The sequence below is a fragment of the Eublepharis macularius genome, chromosome 13, assembly GCF_028583425.1.
Source record: "Eublepharis macularius isolate TG4126 chromosome 13, MPM_Emac_v1.0, whole genome shotgun sequence".
Taxonomy (NCBI): Eukaryota; Metazoa; Chordata; class Lepidosauria; order Squamata; family Eublepharidae; genus Eublepharis; species Eublepharis macularius.
Window position 1 is genome coordinate 3,321,286 of NC_072802.1, and position 20,537 is coordinate 3,341,822.

The 20,537-nt window shown below is 42.9% G+C and overlaps 1 protein-coding gene across 3 annotated transcripts in view; it reads left to right on the forward strand.

Moving 5' to 3' along the window:
• LOC129341379 (diacylglycerol O-acyltransferase 2-like) overlaps positions 1-18,403 on the forward strand; it is a 77,499-nt gene extending 59,096 nt beyond the window's left edge. For all 3 annotated transcript variants that reach the window (XM_054996538.1, XM_054996539.1, XM_054996540.1), the window contains one exon: positions 15,605-18,403. In XM_054996538.1, the coding sequence (XP_054852513.1) occupies positions 15,605-15,759 (155 nt within the window). In that variant the 3' untranslated portion in view covers positions 15,760-18,403. The remainder of the gene's footprint in view (positions 1-15,604) is intronic.
• Positions 18,404-20,537: the final 2,134 nt, after the last annotated feature.

The following is a 20,537-nucleotide window of genomic DNA, read 5'->3' on the forward strand; positions in this document are numbered from 1 at the left end:
CTGGAATTCCGGGTTTTTATCCTCAAAATCCTTTAGTTGATCTTCTGATAGTATCTTATAGGCTTGATCTTTATGTCTAAACCATATTCCTTCTGGAAGTAACCATTTATACTTTATTCCATGGTCCCTCAGAAGAGCTGCGAACTTTTTGTACTTAAAACGTCTTTTCCGGACTAGAAATGGAACGTCCTTTAAAATCTTGACTTTAAGACCCATAAAGTCCAAATCCGCATTGTATGAGTTATATAGGATAGTGTCCTGAATCTTTTTAAATGAAAAGTCAATAATGATCTCGCGAGGCAACTGTCGCTTTGTTGCATATTTTGAAGAAGCCCGACGGACCTCCAAAATGGCGCTTTTAACCTCTTCTTTAGTTGTCCTCGCGGGTGTCGCCAGTAGTTCCAAGACCAAATCCCACAGATCCTCATTTTCCTCCTCTTTCACATTTTGGAGATGCAAAGTTGTCTGCATTCGTTCCACCTGTAGCCCGATCAGCTGGTTCTCCACCAACTTCAGCTCTTTTTTCGTAGCCTTCACAAGTGACGCACTTTCCAGAGCAGACTTCTCTGCCCCCCCGCTACTTCCTTAATGGTTTTCACTTCGCTTTCAATTGAGCCCACCCTTTGATCAGTTTCGTTCAGCTTGTCAACAAAGGGTTTTATGGCTTCCACCACCGCCCTGCGCACCAACTCTTCGAGCGACTCTCCCTTCTGTAAGGTAGTCGAGATTGACTTACCGAGAGCGGGACTTTGCTTCTTTGCTGCCATTTGGGGGGGGGGGGCGCCAGCCAGATCCTGGAACTCACCGAAGGGGAAGAGCGAGTCTTCTTCAGATCAAACGCTTGTAGAACAGAAGGGATTCGCTTGTTTACAGGCTTCCGCCTGTTTCTTTTATTTGCCGTTTCTCGTTGCCCGGCGGCACTCAAGGCGCCGCGCACGTCTGCCGGCCTCCATAGGGACAAACGGGCAATTCCCCCCCCCCCCGCATTGATTCTGGGAGGTTCTTCCCGCAGCGTCCCGGACCCTGCCTCCCTAACTGGGAGTCCTGGGGGCTAATCCTTGCAGATCAGCCGCCCGGTCAGGGTGCCCGGTCGTTTCCTCCCGGACCTGCCGAGAGGAGCGTCCGGCATGGCTGAGAAAGCGAAACCGAATCTCCTTTGCCATTTTTCAAATTGTTTAGAGTCCCGAATAATTGGTATTGTCTGTAACAAAAACATCACTCTTGGCAAAACATTCATCTTAACTGCTGCAATTCTTCCCAACCATGACAACTTCAATCTATTCCACTTAATCAAGTCCTGCTCTATTTGAGTCCATAATTTCTCATAATTATTCTTAAATAGATCTATATTTTTTGCAGTCAGTTCGATTCCCAAATATTTTACCTTACTTGTTACTTCACAGTCTGTTATTTCCATAAGTTGCTGTTGTTTTTGTTTAGTCATATTTTTACACAATATCTTTGACTTCTTTTTGTTTACAAAAAAACCTGCCAAGTCTCCAAACTCTTTGATTTTATCTATTACCTTAGGCATGTTTTCAATTGGATCTTCCACAATTAACATTATGTCATCTGCAAATGCTCTGACCTTATAGGAAAAGTCCTTTATCTTTATTCCACGGATTGCATCATCTTCTCGGATCTGTATAATCAGTATTTCCAATACCAAAATAAACAACAGTGGAGACAACGGACAACCTTGTCTTGTACCTTTCCCTATAGTCAGTTTCTTAGTCACCTCATCATTCACCACAATTGCTGCACTTTGGTCTCTGTAAATTTCTTTAACTGCTCTTATGAATCTTTCTCCCATTTGTAGCTGTTCCATAGTTGCAAACATAAAGTCCCAGTTCAAATTGTCAAACACTTTTTCAGCATCTACAAAGAAGAACCCAATCTCTTTATCACAACGCCTGTCATAGTATTCAATAGCATTTATAACTGTCCTTAAATTGTCTCTAATTTGTCTGTTTGGAAGAAAACCTGCTTGTTCTTCCCCAATAGCCTCAGCTAGCCATCCCTTTAGCCTCTCTGCCAAGATCTTCGCAAAGATCTTGTAATCATTATTAAGTAAAGAAATAGGTCTGTAATTTTTAACATTTGTCAAGTCCTGTCCCTCTTTAGGGATCAATGATATATTAGCTTCACTCCAAGTATCTGGAGTTCTTTGGTCTCTCAAGACCCCATTGATCACCTTTTTTAGAAATGGCGCCAGCTCATTGGCCATTACCTTATAAAATTTTGCTGTAAGTCCATCAGGCCCTGGCGCTTTCCCCAAATTTGTTGACTGTATTGCTTTCTTTATTTCTTCCTCTGTTATTTCGCTATTTAATTTAACTCTCCAGTCTTCCGAGATTATTGGGAGTTTTACTTTTCCCAAATATGTCGCTATTGAGTCTTTTTTCACTTCTTTTTTCCCATACAATTTGGCGTAAAATTTGTAAAAGGCTCTACTAATGGCAGTCTGTTCCAGATGCACTTTATTGTCCTCACATATTTTATTTATTATCTTTTTTTCTTTTCTCTTCTTCAGTTGCCATGCCAAATATTTCCCAGGTTTATTTGCACCTTCAAACGACTTTTGATTCATTCTTTTCAAATTCCATTCCAATTCTCTATTGTTCATTGCCGTCAACTGCTCTTGTAAAATTTTAATATCCTGATAAATTTTCTTCTTACCTGGTCTTTTCTTTAATTGTATTTCTTTGGCTTTTATTTTCTCCATAATCTCCTGTCTCTTCTCCTCTCGTTTCTTTCGTGCTCTTCCATTTAAATCCATTAGTATGCCTCTAATCACTGCTTTATATGCATCCCAGACCGTATTGGTTGGTACTTCTCGATTCATATTATGTTGTATGAAGAACTTAGTTTCCCTTCTCAGCATCTCCATATTTTCTCCCTCCTGTAGCAAATCCTCATTTATTCTCCATCCTTTCCTCTTATTTCTTTTCCCGAACTTCCACATAATTGGATTATGATCTGAGCCTACCATGGGCATTATTTCAACATCCTTAGTCCAAAGCGCTAAATCCTTTGAGGCCCAGATCATATCAATACGTGATAGAGTAGAGTGTCTTGCGGAGAAAAATGTATACTGTCTACTTGTGGGATTCCGCATTCTCCATACATCTTCTAAAGTTTCCTGCTGCACTAATGCAAAGAACGTCTTTGGCAAAAGTCCTCTTTTCTTTTGTGCAGTTACTGATTTTTTGTCCTGTTCCAAATTTGTAATTCCATTGAAGTCTCCTGCAAGAATTATCTGATCATATGTAAGTTCATCTAGTTGCTTCCTTAAATCCTCAAAGAAGCTTTCTTTAGCACCGTTTGGTGCATAAATTCCAATAACCAACACTTTTTTTAAATTCCATGTACATTCCACTGCTATAAATCTGGCTTCCACATCTCTAATCATTAATTTTGGCTGTAGCTCCTCTTTAATATATAGTACCACTCCCTTTTTTCTCTTTTTTGAGGCCGCTACAAAATCAATGCCCAACTTACTCACTTTAAGATATTTTACATCCTGATTTCTGATATGGGTCTCTTGCAAACATACAATGTCACATTTTTGTTTTACTAGCCAGTGGAAAGTACTTTTTCTCTTTTTGGGTGAATTAAGTCCATTTACATTCCAAGATAGAACTTTACACTCCATATTCATAGCCTTGTTGTTGGTAAGTCCTTTTCATTGTCCCTCATAAACTTTTCCTTCTCAAATTCAGATCTGATGCGCTTTTTCATTCCTCCAAATTCAAAAGATATCCCTTCCGGTAATTCCCATCTATATCTTATTTTCATATCCTTCAAATTCTGCACAAGCACTTTATATTTTTTCTGATCAAGCAACACCGATCTGGGTAGCTCCTTCATGATGATAATCGTCTTGCCATCGACTACCAATGGATCTTGAAACTGTTTACTCACTATCATTTCTCTTATATTCCTTGTCGTGAATTGCACAATCACGTCCCTTGGTAATTTCCTCTGGGCCGCGAATCTGGAGTTTATTCGGTACACAACATCCAGGATAGCCACAACTTCCTCCTCCTCCTTTCCCAGGTATTCAGCTAACACTTCAGTCACCTGTTCTTGTGCTGTCTTTGTCTCTATTTCCGGCAGACCTCGAAACCTCAGCTGTTTCTCCATATTTTTACTCTCCGCAACCGCCATTCTCCCCCTTATCACTCTCATATCTGTTCGTTGCGTCTCTGTAAGATTCTCCATCGCTTTTTCCACAACATTAACTTTCTGCTGCGCTGCCTGTAAATCAGTTTGTATTGTTTCCATTCCCTTCTTCACCTCTGCCAATTCGTTTTTTACTGTCTCTTTAACATCTTTAACTTCTCTCACCAACTCCTGTTTTGTCTCCTTCAGTTCCTTTAACATTTCCAGGAATTTTTTGTCCAAATTCTCAATAGCTGTTTGCCACTCTTGCTTCGACATCGTGGGGCTTGATTTACCTTGCTCCCACGAGTCTGCACGTTTCCTTAGCTCCGTGGTGTCTAAATTAATGTCCCTTTGAAATAATTTAAATGTCCCGGTTCTTAAAATAAACAAGAGACACTTACAAAATCCAAAATGTCGGGCGTCTTTTCTCTATGGTTTTTCTATAGTCTTTTTATAATCCAAGATGTCCTACTTCCGCTCCTATTGAAGTCAATGCCCTTCCCTTTTCAAAAATGGCGATTCCCTTCTTCCTGTTCTTCGATGGGGACCTTCTCTCACAGGCACCTCTATCGCTGTTACGCACTTCCTGTTTGCCGACTCTCCACTGCAGCTCTCGCGATGGTAGAAGTTTTCTCACAGCTTGCTATCACTTTATAACCACAGGTATGGTAAACAATTATCTATTTTCTTCAATAACTTTCTTTAACTTAGTCCTTTTTCTAATCAAATTCTTGCCGGATCTTTTTCTCAATATAGTCCAACTGTTGCAGTTTAAAAGTTCACTTTAAAGCCTCATTACTTTAAACAGTCTGTCCCGGTTTGAGAGATAGTGGTCTTTACCTTTTCACACGTCTTTCTGGGTTGTAATCACTGCTTCGATTCCAAATTTTCTTCCGAAATTAATTTCCCCTGCTGAAGCTTGGGTATGAAGATCTTATGCCAGTCGCACTGGCCCCGGATCTGCCGCAGAGATTTATGCCGACCTGTCTTAGGGTGGGACCTCAAGGGACGAGAGAGAATCCTTAGCGCAGAACCCCCCCTCGCCCGAGATCGACGCGCCCTGAGGTACTTGAGCGTTCTTTGCCTGTTCCCCGCCTGGGAGCAGGTGGCCGCGGGCTGAATTTGCCCCACCGGCCGCTGGAAACGGCAGCCCGGTCAGCTCCACTATTGGAGCTGCGTTAGACCTCCATGGATCCCAAACCGGAAGTTCGATGCAAACAGCTCTCAAACAGCTCCTTCTGATATGGAGATCAGTTTGCTTCTGTAAAGGAAATCAGTTACTTTTGATAATGAGATAACCATTCATAGTCCCTATTCAGTCCCAGCTTGACAGAGTCAAATTTACATATGGATTCCAATTCAGCAGCTTCCCGTTGGATTTTAACTTCTAGTGAGTCGGATGAAATATGGTTCAATTTTGATATATATCTGGAGCATGTGGGGAATAATTATTGGCTGATGATTTTAATGCACAATTAGGAGCTAGTGATAAGCAATAGTGTAAAATGAATCATATTTTTAGATTGTTAAATCAAGGGCAGTGGTTTCCTGGTATATGTATCTCAAAAGATGACACAGTCATTGCAGCTGGCATGGTGCTTAGAAAATGTTCAGACACTCATGGGTTGGTTTTAGTCAATGGTATTAACATAGTGGATAACCCCATGGATTTTACATTTGTTTCTAAAAATGGTTCTAATGTGATAGATTTAGTGTTGGTTTCGATAGATTTATTTGATAAGATAACTTATTTCCAAGTATATAAATCTATTGTTACAACCATTTTCTTGTTCTTTGGCAACTGGATATTAAACTGATCCCACGGCAATGGGACGATACGGTCAGGGAGGAAGTGGCTCAGTCACTGTATTCTGAAGAAATGCTCATAAATAAGAATAAATGGATGGAGTCTACCTCTTTCCAAGAGATTTTGAAGGAATTCCTCAGGATATACTAGACCAAATTAAACCTTTATTGGTGAGGAGGGGTGGTTATAAACCCAAATATAGAAACTATTGAGCATTTCTTCTTTTTCTGTGTAATTTATTCAGATATGAGAAATTTCTGGATTCTCATTTGAATAAGAAGCCTGTTCACTCTTCTAACTATCATTTAAATGACTATGTGTTAGCAGATTTGGATTTTAATACAACATTGAATGTGTGTAAATATATCGCTCCTGCAATTAAACATTTTCTGTTTTTAATGAATATTGAACAGCAATAACTTTTTAGTCATATTACTGTTTTTATTGTATATTGAAAAGCAATGATTTCTTAGAGCTAAACTACAAGAGAGAAATTACACAAGGGCATGCATATGAAGGGAGTTGCAATGTTAGCCAAGAAGCTGAGTTTTAAAAGACAGATTGGAAGGCTTTGTCAATTTCCCCTCTTCAGAGCCAGCAAAGATTGCTTCTCAGAGGGTTTGTTAATTGCCTCTTCACTTCCCCTTCTAGGAGGCAAAGAGGAAATACACAACCCTCTGAAGAGCGATCTTTGTGGTTCTGTAGAGAGGGGAAATTGACAAAGCCTTCCGATCTGTCTTTTAAAACATCTTCCCAGCTAACATTTCGACTCACTTCATGTGAGCGTCCTCATGTAATTTGTCTCTTGTAGTTTGGCTCTTAGTTATATTGCTGTCTTTTTCTGGTCGAACAGCCTATTGGCTTTAAGACCTAGATGGAATATTATCACATGTATTCCAATTTCGTCCCAAGATTGAATACCTAACACATATCCTTGAAATTCACCATAAATTTTGAAGTTCGATTCTATGCCCAGATATAATCCAAAAATTCAGTAATCTACAAAGGGATGTTGAGCAATAGGCTGTTTCCACATGCTGTTAAAGAGACGGTCTACTTACTGAAGGCTGGCGTTTTTTTTCACAGATTCCAGATGCCTCTGATTTCAAAGCGGAAGCAGGCAGTTTGTCTTGCGTCTGATCAGCGTCCTTGACCTGGCACAGAAAAGAGCGGGAAATCCCAGTCTCAGAAAAGATGCTGATTAGACCCAAGACAAACTGCCTGCTTCTGCTTTGAAACTGGAGGCATCTGCAATCTGTGGGGAAAAAACGCCAGCCTTCAGTAAGTAGACCGTCTCTTTAACAGCATGTGGAAACGGCCTTAATCTTCTTTATCAGTTATTTATATTCCACAGAAAAAGAAGGGGGTGAAGAAAGAAGAAAATGAATTATTGAACTTTAATCCACTTTATAAATTATTAAAATATTTATAATTTGTGAAGAAAAGGGAGTGGAGGGAAAAACAGAAAAATTATTTTTTTAAAAAAAATAATGACAGCTACTTTTTAAACCAACAGGTATCAATCTAATAAACTATAACGCAATCCAATACATCCAATTTGGTCCAGTTAGCTGCTTAAAATGGAAATAATGTACTGCATAGTGGTATAATGCATAGCAGTGTACTGGCAGCGGGTCCTACCACAATCCTTGTTGTTTATCTAACCACTTCTCTAAAGAGATTATCAATGTTCTTCTGAAGAGTTTTAATGCACTAGATGGATTTTAGTGGATTTTAAAATCTTTTATAAATCTTTGCATAGAAACACATTGCCTTAAGTTCAACCAGCACTTTTGAAAAAGCTTATTTTTCTTGTCGTATCAGAAGCTTTTAAAAAGATATTTTCTGTATGTTCAAGAAACCTTTTTACTCTTCTCTTTTAACACTAGATTATATCACAAAAGCTGTTTATAGTCCAGATGATAGTTTACATTCCAGCTGCTTTAAATTGTTCATTCATTCATTCATTCATTCATTTGGCATTTATTTATGGCATTTATAGTCCACCTTTCTCACTGAGACTCAAGGCGGATTGCACAGTGTGAGATTAGTACAGTCAATATCAAGAACATTTCCATAAACAATGCCATAGGGTAAATAGATACAAGTTCATAAAGACATGGCATTAGCAGGAATCCAGTACAACACAGCAGTGAATTCTATGGTTCCCAAATCATTAGCAGATCATTTGAGATCCCCTCCCTACAGTACAGCCCTCCTATACATCCCTTCTATCTGAGTAAAAAGCCTTTTTGAATAATCTAGTTTTGAGTTTTGTAGAAAGCTGTGAGAGTGGGGGCTCCCCTGACCTCCTCAGGCAGGCCATTCCACAGTATAGGGGCCACCACAAAGAAAGCCTGTGTATGGGCTACTGCAGGGTGGCACATGCAGGAGACCCTGTTCAGAAGAGCAAAACTGCCTTGGAGGAACATAGAAAGGGAGCTGGTCCCATAGGTATGCTGGAACAAGGCTGTGAAGAGCTTTGTAAATGATAACCAATACTTTGAACTGAGTATGGTAACTAATGAGTAGCCAATGGAGTGACTGTAGGATGGGAGTGAGGTTCATGCTCCTACTCAATCCTGATAACAGTCGAGCCACAGTGTTTTGCACCAATTGATGAACCATGGCACTGGGCAAAATGTCCAACTAAGGGTGCTTCCATAACTTTGTTTGATACATAAGTGTTCTTTAAAAAAAAAAATTGGATTAGAAATCACTATAATATCCATTACAATCAATTTCCTTTAAATATTCCAGTTCTAACCCCCTCCCTTTCCCCCCCCCTTTTGTTGACTTCCAACAGTTTTCCAACCCCTTATCCGTTTTTTCCCCCTACTCATTTCAAACTTATTTTATTCTATTAAACATATACTTTCACTCTCTTCTAAGCTTCTCTATTATAACACAGTGCTATCTCTATTCCCTTTCCCACTTAACTTATCAACTAAATATTACATTCCTGGCATATATTCTTTAATAATAACAATCATTTGTCTAATTTTTGTACTCCATATTCTATCTTATTCATTCTTGTCTCGTCAATATGGGACAAACAATTTGTCCCTTATTCTACATAACTTTAAGTACTTCTATAAACATTGTATACATTCACTATAAGTCAATCAATTTAACTTGTACTCTGTATGTTGCTCTTTACTTCCTTCTGTCTTATACTCATTCTATTTTAGTTATATAGTTCCTCCATTATACAATTATCTGCCAGAAATAAAATTAGTTAGTTTCTATCCTTATAATTCTTATAATAACACCTCTATTACTTAATACTATGTATAGTAGTCAAATAAAATATTTGCTTAGAATTTCTCATTTAACTCTCCTCCCCTCGGTAAAGTCACTTCCCTCTTCTTTTGTTGTATTTCAGTAATTTTCAAACTGCCACAGTTCTCCTCCCACCTCCCATTTTTTCACCAAATATTGCTTCAACTTTTCCCAATCCATGTTGAACTGTCCTGGATCAAGGTCTCTCAGTTTCCTTGCATTTTGTCCATTTCCGCCATGTACAGCAATTTGTAAATCCAGTCCTCAATAGTTGGCACTTCTTGCACTTTCCACTTTTGCGCGTACAAAAGTCTAGCCGCTGCTGTCATGTAAAATAGCAATGTCCTGTATTGTGCCGGAATATCCTCCATTCCCAAGTTCAGTAGCAGGAGTTCTGGGTTCTTATTAACTTGAAATTGTAAAATCTCACTTATCACTCTTATTATTTCCCCCCAGTACTGCCTAGCTACCTCACAAGTCCACCACATGTGGTACAAAGATCCTTCATGCTTTTTACATTTCCAGTATTTATTAGACATGTTCAAATTCCCTAACGCAATTTTCTTTGGTGTCAAATACCAACGATAAATCATTTGATACATAAGTGTTCTTGAATTCGCACCTTGAGTGGGCGAGTTGTACTTCCCACATAAACTAAAGGGCAGCTACACTGGATTAAATAAACCACATTGAACGTTTTGCAAGCGGAAAAAGAAGCAGCATGTAAAGGTTTATTAGTGATTGGATTTATAACTTCAGAAATTTTCATGGCTAATGGACAAATATTGCACCCCCCCACAGGGGAAATGGCTGACATTGCTGGCTGACATCGTTATCAGAAGTCCTTAGTGCTAATTTCCTCAGACAACTTCAAAGAAGTCACTTATCAGTCTGTCCCCTTCAAGGGGGAGAGATAAAGGTTGTAAAATACCTTTATTTCCTGGTGTCTTAGTAGTTTATAGTCACTTCAGAGAGAAATTTCTGGCAGCCTAGAAATCCAGCGGCTGACTGGAACACCATTGGGGGCGGAGTCCCTTTACAGCCAATTCTAATAGGGTCAGAGGAGTTACAATATTCTTCCATGAAAATTCAAATATAACAATTAAAAATACCATCTTGGCAGAGGATGGCAGAGATACAATATTAGAAGTTCAAACTCATTTTGAGTGTTATTTATTGGTCAATGTTTATTGTCCACACATGGATAAACCTGAATTCTTCCATGACCTCCACGTTCACATTTTATAATATGAGTTCCTCAATATTATCGATTGTGGATATTTTAATGAAATTTTGAATCCTTTATTAGATAAGAATACCCTACCTCACAATCAGCAAAACAAAACTAAAGCCTTAATACATGCCTTTCAAGAGGACATGAATCCCATGGGTAGGGATTATGCCTACTTATCAGAGGTGCATCAGAAATGCTTCTGCCTTGAAGATTGTTTAATTGGCTCTGCTCTCACGGAATATGAACTGGCCTGTACCTTTGGCACCTGAATATTTCAGATTCAGCGATTGTGTCTCCCACCCCCTTCTTTACATACTAGTACTAAATCTTTACAGTAGTACCTCAGCACGTCCTTGCTAAGAGACACTGTTTTCATTCAGATTCTAAAGCACCCTATGATAGACTTTTTAGAGCTCAGTGATACAGAATACTAGCTTCACCAGTTTTGCAATACAATTAAATAATACCAGAGTGGTCACATTATTTTTTAAAAAAAGAAGGCTAACAAAGAACATGTAAAATTGCTATCTTGGACTTGTTTCTCACCAACAGGGAAGAACTGGTTGACGAGGTGAAAGTAGGGGCACCCCGGGTAGCAGAGAGTGACCATGTGATTGTGGAATTTGCAGTCTTGGGGAAGGGAAAAGCTGTACGTAGTCAGACACATAGGCTGGACTTCAGGAAAGCAGATTTTAACAAACTGAGAGCTATGCTGGGTAGAATCCCGTTAAGGAGAAGGGAGTTCAAGAGGGGTGGGAGTTTCTTAAAAGTGAAATATTGAAAGCAGAATCACAAACAATTCCTAGGAGAAGGAAAAATGGGAGGAGCTTAAAGAAGCCACGGGGGCTTCATAAACAGCTTTCTAATGAACTGAGAAATAAAAAAGATGCGTCAGATCTCAGAAGCTAAGCAGGGTCGACCTTGGTTAGTAACTGGATGGGACCCCTCCAGCGAAGACCAGGGCTGCAGAGGCCGGCAATGGCAAACCACCTCTGTTAGTCTTTTGCCGTGAAAACCCTGCCAGGGGGTCACCATAAGTCAGCTATGACTTGAGGGCACCACACACACACATTCAGATATCAATGTTTTGAATCCTGAAGTTCCAGCAACCATGCACGAGTCCTGTATTTCCCTTCTCTCTAAACCCGTCAAAGATCTATTGCACTATAACACCTACAGACCTATTTCATCCATCAATACCGATATTATTATCTACATGGGCTATTTTTATTTATATTGTACATTTATACGAGTAAGTTCCAAAACTATTTAAACTATTTACAAATACTTGTAACATACTTTAAGCAACTCTTCAAAAAAAGAGAAAGAAAACATGGCAAAATAATCACACTAAACCAGTCAAGTTAGGAACAGAAATTATTGCCAGCAATTATCTTCTGTCTTATTAATTAATTAATAATTTAGTCTGCCATACATCCATTCTCTTTTGTGTGGCAATAAGCTTAATCAATATAAACATTTCCTTAATTTAATGAAATTGAACCCAAACAAGATGAAAATGACACTGCTTAGAAAAGCAGAAATCTTGAAGGACGTTGTACTTCTGACCTCTGAAGGAGTTCAGTTGACCCTGGTGACTCAGTGAAAAGCCTGGGGACTGCAAGAGAAGCAAGCCAAGGCAGCAGCAATACAGGCCTCCTCTCAACTTAGGCTAGCCTGGAAAAAAGCCCTGGACTAGGCTATTGGGCATACTATTTTTGCCTGTTTTCAAATTTTCTGCAGTCCAAACCCCGCTGCATTGTTTATTGAATGTCCCAGCTATAGATCATACTGACACAATCAGCCTTGAGTCTCAGTGAGGGGTTGGGGGCCAGAGAGAGGCCAACCCAGGGAAGGCCAGTGGAGCCCTTTCTCCTACCCCCACCCACGGCACCTGAGGCCCAAGAGAAGAAGAGGCCAACTTAGAGGTCCCAGAACAACAGCTAGCACACATGTGGAAGTGGCATGGCAGAAGCTGGAGTGAGAAGCACAGAGGAGCGAGGACAAGGGTGAGGTGCTTGGGCTACCAGCAGGCACCACAGCAGAGCCCCGACTAGGAGGCAGGCTGCAATCTCCGTTGCCCAATGACACCACCTCCCCCACTGCCAGGGAGCATGCAGCTGGGGATCATGCGCCTCTGTGGCCACAGCACCCAGTTGAGCAGTAGGTGGGGTGCGTGGCCCCCCCTGGTGGCAGGGTGGGAGCCACATTCCACTGGGTAAAGGCCAGCAAGGCACAGTCAGGAGAGAAAGCTCTCCAGTTGTCCCTGGAACGGCAGAAGAATCAGCAAATTGGAGTGTGGGTGCAGTTGACAGCGCCATGAATGGCAGGGGAAGGCATAGCCAGCTCGTGAGTCAGGCCTTCTCTCCTGTCACCACCTGCCAATGGGACTCCCCTACCCTGCAGAGAGTGGGTAGACAGGGTAGAAAGACCCCCACAATTGGGCTTACCACACTCCAACAGAGGCACCTGCCTAGAGAGGAGCCTTGCCCCATGGGGGAAGGTAACACTGAAGGTTCAGACAGAGTACATGCCCTCTCACTCATCCAACCCCCATTTCCAACAAGAGCCAGGCTGGTGGCTGAACCTCTGCTTGCTCACAAATCCCACCACCACCACCGCTCCAAGAAACGTGCTCCCCCTCCTTGCAAGGTGGGACCAGCATGGCTGGCACTCGGGAGCAGCTCCCCAAGGCAGCTCCCTAGAGGCAAGCAGGGGGCAGGTTCTGTAACAACTGATGGGACTGCCCACTGGAAACCATCAGAGAAGCTGAAAGGCCCAATGGATGTGATAGGAGCAACGAATGCCCATCGACCTGCTGCGGTCCCCTTAGAAACACATCACCACATTGGAAAGGTAGGAGGAGAACATGGGGTGTACCTTGCAAGCAATGCTCTGACCTCAAGATGAATGATGGCCCCCAGAGTGGAATGATGGCCCACGAGACCAGAGAACCTGCTTTGGGAGCTGCCATCCCAATTCCCCATGCGAGATGCCCAAAATCCATCCCTGCCTCCTCAAAGAGCAAACACAAGAGTCATCTGGCCTCGTGGGAGAGGAGTCCCTGAGACCCCGGATGTTGCTCCACATTCCTCGCTCCCCCACATGCAGAAGTACTCTGCTTAGCTTATCAGGTGCCAGAAGAATTGTCAGAGAATGAGAGTCCTCCATGGCACCCCCCCACACACACACACACCACACACACACAGGCTACACTCCAAGTCCAACCCCGCTGCCTGCAGTGAACCTGAAGGGGGAAGGGGAGAGGGAGGCTGGCCAGGCCTGGAGCCTCCACGGTGCCACTTGAACCTGCTGCTTTGGGCAGCAGAGCCACACAGAAGTCTGGAGGCATCTGTAGCCTCTTTGGAACCACCCTGCCCATCTCAGCCCAGAACCAGAGACCGTTCGTTTTGAAGCGTGAAATGGCAGCCCTTCAGGGAAGTGGAGGGGGTCCACTGTCATGCACAGACAAGCAAACATACAGGGAGGGGGTTGTTCACCACAGACTTTATTAAACTACACAAAGTGAACAGATATTGATGTGTTTTATCTGCTCAGTTGTGTGGCCTTTGGCCACATCCAATGAATGTTATTCTGATTATATTAAGAAAAGATTCTTTTCAGAGCAACTGGAAGAGATTGGGTGGCCAAAGATTAGAACACTTAGGTTCTTCGTCAGCCTTTATATTATCTATAGAGAATGATAAAATCGTGATGGCTTGGGTTAGAAGCAGTTACTGGAATACAAATCTGTGAGCTAGGAGTATGTGCTCTTTCCCCTGTTATGGTTAGAACTTCTGGTAACTCTCCTGGCATATTCAATTTTTTTTTTACTCCTTCAAGATATTGCAATATCTTTTGGGCTGTCAGATTAAATGCCCATTTACAGGAGTTTCTTTTTCAGAATCGTAGTGCTTTTGTAATACAAGAAAGATAGACACTCTGGTTGACTTACCGTGCAGTACTGAGCAGATTTCAGTGGGCTTAGACTGGAGTAACTCTGTCCAGGATTGCACTGTAAATCCTTGAATGCCTTTTATTTAGTGAGGACAGGAAGAGATGCCTAACTCCACTTCCAGAGAAAAGATGGAATTATGAGTAACAATGGAAGGTTCTCTTCTGCGTAGTAATGACCCGTATATTACTATGTCTGTGGTTTCTTATCTCCTAGTAATTCAGCACAAAATAAAAATGAAGACTTTTATCATTGGGGTGGATTTATAAGAGAGATTTTTAAAAAAATCAGTGTGGTTATGCTTAAGGTTATGGCCAATAAACTGTACCCTGAAAGGAAAGGAAAAGGTATCTGCTCTGAAGTTTTACGTTTTTAAAAAACTTGATCTAGAACTTCTTGGTATCTGTTTGGATAAGTTTTGCCCCTGCATTGTCCTTCTTTTCTCCTTCCTTTTTCTTGTTTGATTTAGTGATATTTTTCTTTCATGGCCCTTTCCCCTCCCCTCTGTTTAAGGCTGGGGAACAGGGTGGGTGGAAGGGCTTCTTTAATAGTAAGCCTTTAATATTATATATTTTAAAAACTACAATAAACTTTAAATTAAAAAAGGAAGTATGGCTACCACCACATACGCACAGCTAAACTTTTTACATGGGGTGATTAAGTTGGGAGTTAGTCTCTTGGACTCCGTGTGTGTGTGCTATGTGCCACCGTGTTGCTTCCGATTTATGATGACCCTGTGAATGAAAGACCTCCAAAACATCCTCTCTTTAACAGGCTTGTGCACATCTTGCAAACTGGTGGATGTGGCCTCCTTTGCTCCATCTATTTCCGTAGATGATCCAGAGGAGTTAGCTGTGTTAGTCTGTAGTTGCATAATAGTCAAGAGTCCAGTAGCACCTTTAAGACCAACCAACTTTATTGTAGCATAAGCTTTCAAGAACCACAGCTCTCATGCATCTGACGAAGAGAGCTGTGGTTCTCGAAAGCTTATGCTACAATAAAGTTGGTTGGTCTTAAAGGTGCTACTGGACTCTTGACTATTCTGTAGATGAGAATCTCTGCTGTGCCTATAGACATGTATAGCAGGTGAGGGAAGAATACAAGGTTCTCTGGGTGTGTTCTCAGTTTTGCCTAACCACTTCTCTTCTTTGTCCATCAGTTGGGGAGCCTGTGACTGTGCCCAAGATTGAGCAGCCAACCTGTGGGACAGTGGATGCCTACCACGCGATGTACGTGAAAGCTCTGCTCAAACTCTTCAATGACCACAAAGTCCAGTACGGTCTGTCAGAGACAGCGGAATTGCAGATCCTGTGACTGAGGCCAAAGTCGCGGGGCAGGCGGCCCCTGATCCTGAGAGTGTGTCTGCTTTCAGGCCTCTGAGCCGGACTTCAGGGGGTTGCTCTTTGGCAAATGCTCCTGTCCTTCCTCTGGCACCTGATGATTCATCTGAAAAACTGAACTTTTCCTCCTTTCTTCATTTGCAGCATAAAGGAGAGGCCAAATCCAGGTTCAAGACCCAGTCCTAGCAGGGGATGATGTCAAGGCCTTGGTTGCAGCATAAACAACATAGTTTGGTTCACATAGCTAAACTGGTTTCTTCACCCAGTACAGAAAGAACAGGATGGGATGTCTTGAAATGTCTTGAGAGCATTCCCTCCTGAAATGTGCCTGTTTTCCTCCTGACGTGGTGCTGTTTTCAAATTTCCCATGGTTGAGAAAAAAGTGGGTCTTCCCTTAGTGCAGGAAACAGGGAGGCAGTTGTCCTGGAAGACCCGTCTTTAGGGAGACTCAAATGTCATAAACAGCCAGTTGGTCATCATCAGTACTTCTCCTGTGCTGGACTTCAGTTGTCTTCTTGACAATGTGGCTGGGACAGAAAGAAGGTGCCTGCCTAAGCCAGTGGATCTGGGTATTAAGCATGAAGAACGGCAGGTGACTGGGAGTTCCCTGACTAAGCCCATGCACAGGGCAGCTGTCCTTTGCAAACCTGACTGAACAGTCAAGGGAATGGGAAAAGGATTTTCGTTTCTCTGGAAGCATCCCATGGATCCCTAAAAATTAACCCGTTCGTTGTATTGTAAGCGTTCAGGCCTCTGAAAGTGGAGGCTCTCTGCCTGAGCCAGACTTCAGGGGGTTGCTCTTTGGCAAATGCTCCTGTCCTTCCTCTGGCTGGAGCCCACTTTCGTCACATTCATGAAATAAACTCTTAGCAAGATTTTTCCCAGAACGGGCTCAAGCTCATGACAGCTGTGATAGATCTACTAGTCTTCGATGTGCCGCTGCCTTATGATTTTGCAGCTAACTTCTCTGTTGATTGGGGCCCATGTTAATAGGCATGTGTTGGGGGGTGCTATTTGAATTTTGACTTCAGCTACCAGAATACCTTGGGCCAATTGTGGCAATGGTTGGATACTGACAGAATTTACTGCCACAGTATAGAGCATGGCTTTAAACAAGGATGGGGATGGAAAGGCCCATCGAGGCTATTAGTCCTGGTGGCTAAATGCAGCCTCCATTGTCAGGGGCAGTCAGACAGTACTGGTTGCAGCGACAGGCCTTGCTGGGCACCCCACAGGATGTTGGAGCACCATCAGATTGAACCAGCACAGCTGCTCTGAGGTCCAGACCTCGGGTCACCCTGTGACCCACGTGCTGGCGGCGACTTCTTTAAAAACGGAGAGAAACGGCCTTCTCTGTCCTAGCATCAAAATAGATCTGTTCAAGTACTGGGAGAGTGAGATTTCCACTACTTGCAATAGAACAAAAGTTTTCAGGATTTCTGTAATAAATTGGTGCCAGATAGATATTCTTTGTGTGAAGAGCAGACATCTAAGGGCTGCATTGTGTTGCTCAACTGACAATTTGTAAAGACAGACCTCGTTTTCTTTGGCAAAGCAGGAGGCAGAAAAGAATCCACTCTTCTGGCTCCACCGAGTGACATTCAGTTTCATTCCGGGGACTTTGTAATCTCTTTCCAGGAGATGAGATTATAGCTTTCTTTTCAAACTCCCCAAGATAATCCCAGGTGCCGTATTGCCATTCTGTGGCAATACAGCTCAGAGAGACATCACTAGGCTAGCACATAATTGTACGTAAGTGCCTTAGAACGTAAGTATTTGGTCTCTTGAGAAGCAGAGCAGATAATGATAAACAAAAGACAGTGGAGCAATGGCCTCAGTCACCCACCTGTCAATGTCAAACCTCCCCTTTACATGTGGTTGGTGTATTCATGCCGCCATGATGTATTCAGCCATGCTTATGCCTGTGCTCAGGGCTTTTTTTCTGGGAAAAGAGGTGGTGGAACTTAGTGGGTTGCTCTCGGAAAAATAGTCACATGGCTGGTGGCCCCACCCCCTGATCTCCAGACAGAGGGGAGTTGAGATTGCTCTCTGCGCCGCTCAGCAGCGCGGAGGGCAATCTCAACTCCCCTCTGTCTGGAGATCAGGGGGTGGGGCCACCAGCCATGTGACCATTTTCAAGAGGTTCTGGAACTCCGTTCCACCGCGTTCCTGCTGAAAAAAAGCCCTGCCTGTGCTGATGCTTAATATTGCCCCATCTGCTGCCCCCTCCAAGCAGCCCAATAGCCTCATTCTTCAATACACAGAACGACTTGCACTGCCAGGAATCTTTCCTCTTATCCTCTCTGGTGCTGAGGGGACCAGAGACTGGGGCTATGACCCCCTCCTTCTGATACAAATCCCATCCTAAACTTTGCTGGGGTGACGTTGTTAAAGTCACAGTGTCATAAATTCCCCATGACATTTTAAGTTTGATTTATGACAATAGAAGTGGTCCACTGGTATCCTGTCCTTCTCTGGCTGGTATAATTGAAAGCTAGGACTGTGCTGTTATGCTAGATTTGCCTGGATGTTTTTATATTGATTCTTATTGCTACTCACCCCGGGGCTTTGACTTTAGGTGGTCTGTAAACTGGAAATGAATAAAATGGACAAGTGAATTCGTGTTTTTTACCTTTGCAGAGCCATTTTTTAAATGTGGGCACGAGAGACATGAGAGAACTACATAGAATCAAAGGTTTCGGACAAGGAAACCAAGGTTATTTCAGTGTACTCATTTCAGAGGAGCATTGGAGCCAAGCTTTGCCTAGCAGAAAACATGGGAGATGGCAGGACTCCATCTTCTCCTTTTGCCCATGTTTGGCAGCTACACTCATTACGGTTCTCAGGCAGGTGGGGAGGGGTATGCAAAGACAGTCTCTTTTTTTCTCTTTCAGGCTGTTGGAGGAGGGGAAAGCATGGAGTGGGCAATTTGGTGTGATTCTTCCATAAGGAGACAACCCGGTGCATTAGATCCATCAGTAAACACCCAGTGCAATCAGAGGCCAGTTTTGACCGCATGATCTTTGCAATGGGCACCAGGGACAGTTTACCATCTGCCAGAAGGCTCCCTAGCTGAGCTAATGTAGGTGGTCTCAGATTTAGTGTTGAGGACCCGATAGATTATTGTCTTTGGGGATTTCAATAAACATTTCAGTGAGCATCTCCTGAGCCAGGTTGCTGTCTTCAGGCTGAGGTGGAGGCTGGGGCGTGGCTCTGAGCTGCTGTGGCTGCTTCTCCTCTCTGCCAGGTAAGAGCTCTGTTTGGGCAGCTGCTGGGTCCCTATTCCCCCTGCTTTTGCCCTCTCCCTCTGCTCTGCTGAGCCCCCTATCGCTCCCCTGGAGGGTGGGTCTAGCTGGTGCCTCTCTGCCTCCTCTAGCCCTCTGAGGCCCTGGCCCTTTGCCCCTTTCCCCGGGTGTAGGTGGGTTCTGACCCTGGTTGCTGGCTGGGGTGGCAGGGCTGCTGTCTCTCAGTTGCCTCCCTCCCAGCAAGTCCAGGGGCTGAGGCCCAGACCCCGGACATCCCCCCAAATACACTTTCTTTTAGTATTCTCTGTCTCTTTTGTGTTTAAAAAGGCTGGTACCCACTTTCTAGTACCCCAAACCCCTTCTCTTCACACACCAGTGTTTTCCTTTGGTTTTTAATCCTGACTGAGACATGGTTTGCTTTTCTCTTTGATTTCTTAGATTTTGTGGAACACATCCCTTGTTCTTCCTTTTTCATTATTCTCTTTTATTTCTTTGTACTGGTCATTATAATAGATTTCTCTGTTTCTGCGTGCAAACTGCTGAAAAGTTGCATTTAGAATTCTAACTATTAGCCAGAAGGGCTGATTTTCTAAGTATAATTTGGGATGACCTGGTTTGCCGGGAAATGATCAGAGGGTTGGGGTGCTGCTTACTGGGGGGAGGGGGAGGGGCTTTTGCTAGAGAAAGCAGAGAGGGGGGGGGGAGAAAAAAGAGAGAGGGAGGGGTAAGAGCAATGGATTCTTCACCAAAAAGAGATACGCATCTGCTGGTTAGGCCTCCACTGGAATCATAATATAAGCATTTGTATTATTAAAACTATCAAATGTACTATTTATTTATTTATTTATTTCAATTTATAAACCACCCATCCTCATGGGCTCTGTGCGGTGAACAACAGTTAAAATCAATAAAAACAAGAAAACAATAATTCTCAAATCAACATACAATAAGCAATAATATAATTAATTAACCACGTACACTAAAGTGCAATGGTGGGGAGAACCCCATCACCCCAAAGATGGGAGGCTGACATGGCACTGCCCCCTTCAACCACCGAATGCCTGGCAGAACAGCTCTGTCATACAGGCCTGGCAGAACAATAATATGCCCCGTTGGGCCCGGGTCTCCATTGACAGAGTGTTCCAACAGGCTGGGGCCAGGACTGAAAAGGCCCTGGCCCTGATTGAAGCAAGGTGGGCTTCCTTAGGGTCGGGGACCACCAGTAAACATTTATCCACTGATCAAAGTGGTCTCCGGGGAACATACAAGGAGAGGCAGTCCTGCAGATATGCCGGTCCCAACCCGCTCAGGGCTTTAAAAGTAAGAACCAATACCTTGAACCTGATTCGGAATTCAACTGGAAGCCAGTGCAGCTGGCGCAGGACAGGTGTGATATGTGACTGGTATGATATACCAGTCAGGACCTGTGCCACTGCAATCTGGACCAGTTGTAGTTTCCGGATCAGGCCCAGGGGTAGCCCAGTGTAGAGTGAGTTACAGTAATCTA